Source organism: Eptesicus fuscus, chromosome 1 (genome assembly GCF_027574615.1).
Source record: "Eptesicus fuscus isolate TK198812 chromosome 1, DD_ASM_mEF_20220401, whole genome shotgun sequence".
Classification (NCBI taxonomy): Eukaryota; Metazoa; Chordata; class Mammalia; order Chiroptera; family Vespertilionidae; genus Eptesicus; species Eptesicus fuscus.
Genome location: NC_072473.1, coordinates 53,019,645 through 53,027,270, shown reverse-complemented (window position 1 = coordinate 53,027,270; position 7,626 = coordinate 53,019,645). Strand labels below are relative to the sequence as shown.

The 7,626-nt window shown below is 47.7% G+C and overlaps 1 protein-coding gene across 1 annotated transcript; it reads left to right on the top strand.

Moving 5' to 3' along the window:
* Nucleotides 1-2,249: 2,249 nt before the first annotated feature.
* SLC7A3 (solute carrier family 7 member 3) lies at nucleotides 2,250-6,162 on the top strand. The gene is made up of 11 exons (XM_008155979.3): nucleotides 2,250-2,619; nucleotides 2,941-3,099; nucleotides 3,286-3,463; nucleotides 3,663-3,775; nucleotides 3,906-4,128; nucleotides 4,301-4,440; nucleotides 4,539-4,641; nucleotides 4,877-5,043; nucleotides 5,236-5,402; nucleotides 5,739-5,847; nucleotides 5,981-6,162. Exons 1-11 carry the CDS (start codon nucleotides 2,250-2,252, stop codon nucleotides 6,094-6,096), a joined length of 1,845 nt encoding a protein of 614 aa, XP_008154201.1. The 3' UTR covers nucleotides 6,097-6,162.
* Nucleotides 6,163-7,626: the final 1,464 nt, after the last annotated feature.

Below are 7,626 nucleotides of genomic sequence, written 5' to 3'. Positions count from 1 at the left end.
ACTTCTTCAAAATAGACTCGCTCAGGCCGTGGTATTTTGTGGAAGAGCCACACTCAAGGGGCCAAAGAGCTGCATGTGGCTGGCGAGCTGCAGTTTGCCGACCACGGACCTAGCCTAAAAGGGCATGTATCCATGCTGGTGCTTCTGCAGGTTTGGCTTTGCTTGAGACCACACCTCCTCTTCTCCTGAATTTAAATGAGATATAGTACCTATGGGAGGCAGGCATTGAAGTCCAACAGGCCAGGTTTTATCAGTGATGTAGTGAACAAATATTTATGCTGTGATGTGAAGCAAGTCATGCCTCTGAGCCACGGTTTACTCATCAGTAAAATGGAATTAAATGAGATCTCTCTTCCAATATTTCAATATTGTCAGAATTTCATACTTAAGAGTTTAACATTTATTGTTAGTTGGAGATACACTATGGCGAGAATGGGGCCTGGAAATCTAGATGGGATTAATTATGTGCACAGGTGGTGGTTGAAATCATCTTCCATTTTTTGTTGTTGACTGCATTAGAAACACCCACACAAGAAGCACCCACATATTGTATGTCAACTATACATTAATAAAAAATAAATTAAAAAAAGAAACACCCACAGTTGAGGGTGAGAGCTGAGGGGTCGGTGTCAGATGGCAGACCATAATTTAGTGTGGTCCTTGGGAAAGATTTCAGACGTGTGTGCGGGAACCTCGCGTAGAAAGAAAAGCTAAGGAAGACTGAGGGAGAGGGAGCCGGAGACTCAGGTGTTGTTTCTCCCCACTTCTCACCCCCTCCCCCACTCCGCCAAGCACATATTCCGACTATTAAGGCACTAAGGTAAAAAATCCCAGGGGGTCTCTGGCCAGGAATTCTCTCATTGTCCTGCTTAGAAGAAGGTGAGTAGGAAAGGCTGCCTTCCCCCCCTTTCTCGCTCCTTGCCACACTGGTCTTGCTGTTTCAAGTAGAAACCGTCTCAGGCCCCACGCAATCCCTTTTGCAAAGCTGAGGAGTGTGTGTGTGTGTGTGTGTGTGTGTGTGTGTGTGTGCGCTCGCGCGCGCGCGCGCGCTGTGTGTGTGTGTGTTTTGTGTAGGGAGGAGGACTAGGGGCGGGATTCCATGACGTTACTGGCTCCGCCTCTGGGATATATAAGGGGAGCTTGGCGCGCAAGGACCCCAAGCAGCAGCTTTGAAGCCTGAGCATAAGAACTAGGCACCCCCAAGCCAACTCGGCTTAACTCAGCCTCGCTGAAGCCGACTCAAGACTAACCGCTCCCTGGTAAGCCTTGGGGGCCAGCACGTGCGTCGGAGGGGGATGGCGAGGGTCCAGGCATGCCTAGGATTCTCTGGCAATCATGGTTTGCAGTTGCATCACCGCAACTGTGACCTGTTGCTGGCGAGACCCCGGCCCCGGGAGCTATTTTTTTTTTTTTTTACCTCAGCGCCAGACCGTTTCTAGATGGGGGCATAAGAATTTGGGAGCTGAGTAGGGGGCCTATTGCGGAGCCCCTTCTCTCTGGTGTGAGCAATTTTGGGTTGCTCATGGGTTCATCTTGGGTCGCATCTCCAAGTCTTTTTAGATGTCGAAGCCCCGCCTCACTGTTGATGCTTGCTGGTCAGCTTAGCGGAGCTGGAGGAAATGGGGGAACATTAACATTTGCTTACTCCCCTGATCCACGGCCACGCAATTCTGCGGTGTAGGCTTGATGAGGAGGGGTGGAATTGAGGTTCTACTCACTTTTGATCTGCAGCCCAGGTTGCTTCCCCCCACCTCTCCGGGTGATGTAGGAGCCACACCTATTGAGTGGCCCTGGGGGTGAGTACTGAAAAGGAATGTGGATATTGGGCTTCATCCCCAATTTGCTGGCCCCTCCTGAGTCGAGTTCTGTTTGATTCCTAAGGAAGCAGACATATTAGGCCCCATGGTTCCTGGGTTGAAGTCTAGGATCAATCCCATAGTTTCCCTGCCAGGCCATGTACTTACTATAGGGGATTTTCATATGCCTTTTCTGAAATTTGTCCTTCCTCAAACCTGTGTGGTATTGTTATTCCTATCTGTGTGGGAAGAAACTGAGGTTAGAAGAAAAGTGACTTGCCTTTGTTTCTTCAATAGCCTCCTGCCCATCCCCCCCTCTCTCCCCAGTAGCACCTGTGCTTGGTGCAGTGGGTATTGTAATTCATTCCTAGAGTTTAGGGATTATGAGCCCTACTGAAGAGCTTTTGTCTTGTTTTTCACCAGGTCCTAGTAACCTCTTCAATTCCAGCTACAATGCCGTTGCAGAAACTTCGCAGATTTGGTCATAAGCTGGCACGCAGACGTACACTGGAGCCAGGCATGGCTGAGACTCGCCTTGCCAGATGCCTGAGCACTCTGGATTTAGTGGCCCTGGGTGTGGGCAGCACATTGGGTGCAGGCGTGTATGTCCTGGCTGGGGAGGTGGCCAAAGATAAAGCAGGACCATCCATTGTGATCTGCTTTTTGGTGGCCGCTCTATCTTCTGTGTTGGCCGGGCTGTGCTATGCAGAGTTTGGTGCCCGGGTTCCCCGATCTGGTTCTGCATATCTCTACAGCTATGTCACTGTGGGTGAACTCTGGGCCTTCACCACTGGCTGGAACCTCATCCTCTCCTATGTCATTGGTGAGATGTTGGGGCAGGGCGGAAACTGCACAGCCAATGAAGGGGCTTTTGAGCCAGGAAATCTGGATAGAATGTTGAAGTCATTCACAGGACTTCAATACCCCTAAATGTGTGTGTCTGATGGCGGGCTGGAAGGCTTCAAGGTGTGGAGAAATTGTTCATTCTGCTTACCTTTATCCTGGTTTTCTTTAAGTTGACTAGTTTTGGTTTTTAAAAAGTAAGTCTAGGTGAAAATCGGAGGGATTCTTGTGAGACTGCTTTGAGGGAGGGAGGAGAGGTGGGAGGACTCTTGACCCCACGTTTCTCCCTCTCCTCTACCAGGTACAGCCAGTGTGGCCCGGGCCTGGAGCTCAGCTTTTGACAACCTGATTGGGAACCACATCTCTCAGACCCTGCAGGGGAGCATCTCACTGCATGTTCCCCATGTTCTCGCAGAATATCCAGATTTCTTTGCTTTGGGCCTTGTGTTGTTGCTCACTGGTGAGGGCAAGGGACTGGGATAATGATGGGGGTAGGGGAGGGACTAGACCTGAGAAGGGGTTGGGGGAGGTGGTAATGCTGAGAAAGAAGAGAAGTTGGGAAAGAGCAGTCTGCACATAGAGGTGGGGAAACAAGCTTGGACTGAGGACTTGCTTGCTTAGAGTTCTGAATGCCTCTTTTCCACAGGATTGCTGGCTGTGGGGGCTAGCGAGTCGGCCTTGGTTACCAAAGTGTTCACAGTGGTGAACCTTTTGGTTCTCGGTTTTGTCATCATCTCTGGCTTCATTAAGGGGGATGTGCACAACTGGAAGCTCACAGAAGAGGACTACAAACTGGCCATGGACGGACTCAATGATACTCATAGGTTAGGAGATTCACTCTCAGCAGATGCAGAGCTGGGAACTTGATGAGGAGTAGGAGGCATCCATGCTGAGGGGTTCTGGGTTGGCAGTAGGGAGGAATGGGAGCCTAGGCTTTGAAGACCTAAGTAGTGTGGCATTAGAGAAAAGGTACGGAGTTGGCTGGACACACCCTTACCTTTTTCATCCCTTCTTCTATTTTAGGTTGGGCCCTCTGGGCTCTGGAGGATTTGTGCCTTTTGGCATCGAGGGGATTCTCCGTGGAGCAGCTACCTGTTTCTATGCATTTGTTGGTTTCGACTGTATTGCTACCACTGGTAACATGGCCATTCCATTCTGTCCTGTCTGGTGCTTGGGCACAGTGTGTGCTCAGGCTGCATGCATACTGGGGGAGGTAGAGAAGTGAGTCTGCTTTCCTGATTCAGAACAGCGTGCCCCTTCCTGCAGGGGAAGAGGCCCAGAATCCTCAGCGTTCCATTCCCGTGGGCATTGTGATTTCACTGTTCGTCTGCTTTCTGGCGTATTTTGGTGTTTCTTCGGCACTCACGCTAATGATGCCTTACTATCAGCTTCACCCTGAGAGTCCCTTGCCTGAGGCATTTCTCCATGTTGGATGGGCCCCTGCCCGCTATGTTGTGGCTATTGGATCCCTCTGTGCTCTTTCTACCAGGTCAGTGTCAAACATTTATTATCCTCTGCTATCAGAGTCTCAGGTTATAGCTTTCAGTACCACAGATGACCCCTTACAAGGTCTGAGGAGAATGTGGAGAGTCCTTAACCTCACAAGCTTGGGGAGAGAGATCACAATCAACTTATGCCACTCTGGACATTCTTCTCTCCAGCCTCTTGGGCTCTATGTTCCCCATGCCTCGAGTGATCTACGCAATGGCGGAGGATGGCTTGCTCTTCCGTGTCCTTGCCCGGATTCACAGTGGCACACGCACCCCCATCGTAGCCACTGTGGTCTCTGGCATTATTGCAGGTGAAAAATCGTTTTTGTCCTTTCCCTAGTTGTTTCACCAACTCCCTAACTTTGCTCTTCCCTTTTCTGACTTTTTGTTTTCTCCCCATCATTTGCAGCATTAATGGCATTCCTCTTTGAACTTGCTGATCTTGTGGACCTCATGTCAATTGGGACCCTGCTTGCTTACTCCCTGGTATCTATTTGTGTTCTCATCCTCAGGTGAGAATCCATCCCCATGCTGAGATTTGGGTTTTTATTCTTGGAGGGGGAATGATGGGGATCTGCTCCTCCTCCCCGCTTTGCCTTCATCATCCTGACTATCCTTGAGGAATATGGATATCCCTCTCTGCCAAAAAGAGCTTCTGCCCTTCATGGTGACCAGGAAGAGTAAGCTGCCTGAGAAAAGATCATAAAAACAGTTGTTGTTATTGTTGCCTTCTTACTCTTGCCTCAGATATCAGCCTGGCCAGGAGATGAGGATTGAGGAAGATGAACTGGAGTTGCAGGAGGAGACGATGCCTGAAATAGAAAAGCTGACCTTACAGGCACTATTTTGTCCACACAACCTCACCCCCACTCCACTCTCTGGCCAAGTTGTCTATGTTTGTTCCTCACTACTTGGTGAGCAATGAAATTTTTCTCTGGGGTGGCTCTGAGGTCAGCATGATGTGGGGGGAGAGAGAGAGAATGTGGCATTTGGTGACTGAGAAAGAACTAGAGAGATGACCCTCCTTGGAATGGGGTGCCTAATGTCTTAACATGTTGGTCTCAAGAAAGAGTTGGTTTTGATGTTTCTCAACTTGACTCTTGAAGCTCTGCTCCTAAGTGTCCTTTGCCTGGTGCTGGCCCAGTGGTCAATTCCACTGCTTTCTGGAGATCCAGTGTGGATTGCAGTGGTTGTGTTGCTCCTGATGCTCATTACTGGGTTCACTGGAGTCATCTGGAGACAGCCACAGAGCTCTGCTCCCCTTCACTTCAAGGTAAATGACCTTTCTCTTTCCCCCTACCAACCCATCTTGAAAGAAAATAGGCTCCAGATACCTTGCAGTCGAATAAGGTTAATAGATATTCTTTAATTGGGCAAGAAAGGAATGATATAGGAGATACCTAGACAGACCAAAGACTTCTTTGACAATCCTTAGTTCATTTCCAGTTCCATTTCCCTAAAATTTGAGAATTCTTACAGTTCCATGTGAGGTACACTAAATGAGTGGGTACTGAAATATACAGTTGGGCTTTCTCCTGCCTGAGTAGGTTAGGGATCTCTTTCTAGGTCACCTTGTAGCATGTAAAAAAAGATTTTGCTTTGTTCTCAGGTACCTGCTTTGCCTCTCCTCCCACTAATGAGCATCTTTGTGAATGTTTACCTTATGATGCAGATGACATCTGGCACCTGGGCCCGATTTGGGGTCTGGATGGTGATTGGTAGGTATCCACTTGGGAAGAGTAGACTTCTTGGGTGTCCTATCCCAATTCCTTTCCCTCTTGGTATTAAGTAGAACTATTAAGCCTTTACAGGTCACTATTTCCTCACCTCACAGCTACCTTTACACACTAGGGTTTGCGATCTATTTCGGCTATGGAATCCAGCACAGCCTGGAAGAGGTTAAGAGTGATGAACCCCCACTCAAGTCTAGAACCCGATCTGTAGACTTTGATCTCAGCAGTACCTGAATGCTAGCTGGTCCCCCACACAATAATGGAGAGAACTCCTGAGGACATGGAGCGCTAGCAATGGGATATTGGTGGGGGAACATTAATAGGTCTTTGCTGTTTCTCATCTCCTTTTTTTTAAAGTTGTCTACTTTTTAATTGCACCTGTAGCAGCTTACTGGCTTGTAAAAAATATTAAAAGAGTGTAGAAAAAGAAACTATGTCTTGTTTTTTGCTTGCTAGAGATGATGTGAAGCCTTACTTTCAGTGTGGAGAGCTTCAGATAAGTGTACTTTGTTCCCATCACTACAAAAGTATCTGTTGTGCCTGTGTGTGCTTCTTGTTGGCTTGGGGTTTGAGGAGGGTGGTGTAAGCAGTCATCCAGTATAGTAACACTAAAAGAAATACTCTTTAGATATGTTTTCCCTTGCTATACTAAAGGTTAGGTTCTGGGGTTTGGGGTAGACTCTGATCTCAACACTGGCATTGGTCAGGGTCCACACAGACCACTGTCTTCTGTTCTGCCCCTTCTAGTTGGACCAGTCCAAGACTTCTGTGTTTGACTGAGCAATAGAAATTTTGGCTGGGGGTTTGGCAATTCTGGGACAGAAGTGGACAATGGGGGGTAGTTGGTAAAGGATTGTGTATACTAGTTATGTATAGATACTGATTGCTACACAGGTAGTAAGGGAACAGAGAGGTGAGGTAGAGCTCTGCTTAGACCAAGAACTATAGTCATTTATTTAACAAACATATGATGTTCCTATAAAACACTAGGTCCCATGCTGGATGCTGGAGATACAAGCATGAATAAAATATCCCTACCTTCAGGGAACTCACAGTCTAGTGGGAGAGACAAGCAGGTAAATATAAAACAGTATGATTTGTACCAGGGCAGAGATAAGTGCTGACTGCTGCAGAAGCACAAAGGATAATGCTTGACTGAGTCTTAAATCAGTGTTTATGATGTGGACTGAGGGGAGGACTTGTCTGTAAGTGAAAAGTGTGCTCCAAACCATGGAAGTGTGAAAAAGCATATTGAATTTAAGAATATGACGTATAGCTTAATGTGGCTGAGGGGTAGCATGTGTGGGATTGTGGTGAACAATAACAGACCATATGAATGGCTTTGTATACCTTACCAAGGAATTCAGAGGTCTTAAAAAGATGTGTATGTGGCTCAGCCAGTGTTGCTCAGTGGTTGAGCATTGACCTATGAACCAGGAGGTCACAGTTCGATTCCCAGTCAGGGCACATGCCTGGGTTGCGGGCTCCATCCCCAGTGTGGGATGTGCAGGAAGTAGCTGATCAATTATTCCCTCTCATCATTGATGTGTCCATCTCTCTCTCCCTCTCCTTTCTCTGAAATCAATAAAAATATATTTAAAAAGATGTGTGTGTGGAGTGAAGGAAGGAGTCATTGAAGGATTCCAAGCAAGGCGATGGTTGGATTTGTTAGACTGGCAGCAGCGAGGATGTGTTGGAAGAGGATGGGTGAAGTTAGAGCAGTGAGATAATAGCTACCATTTCTTGAGTATTTATTATATGTCA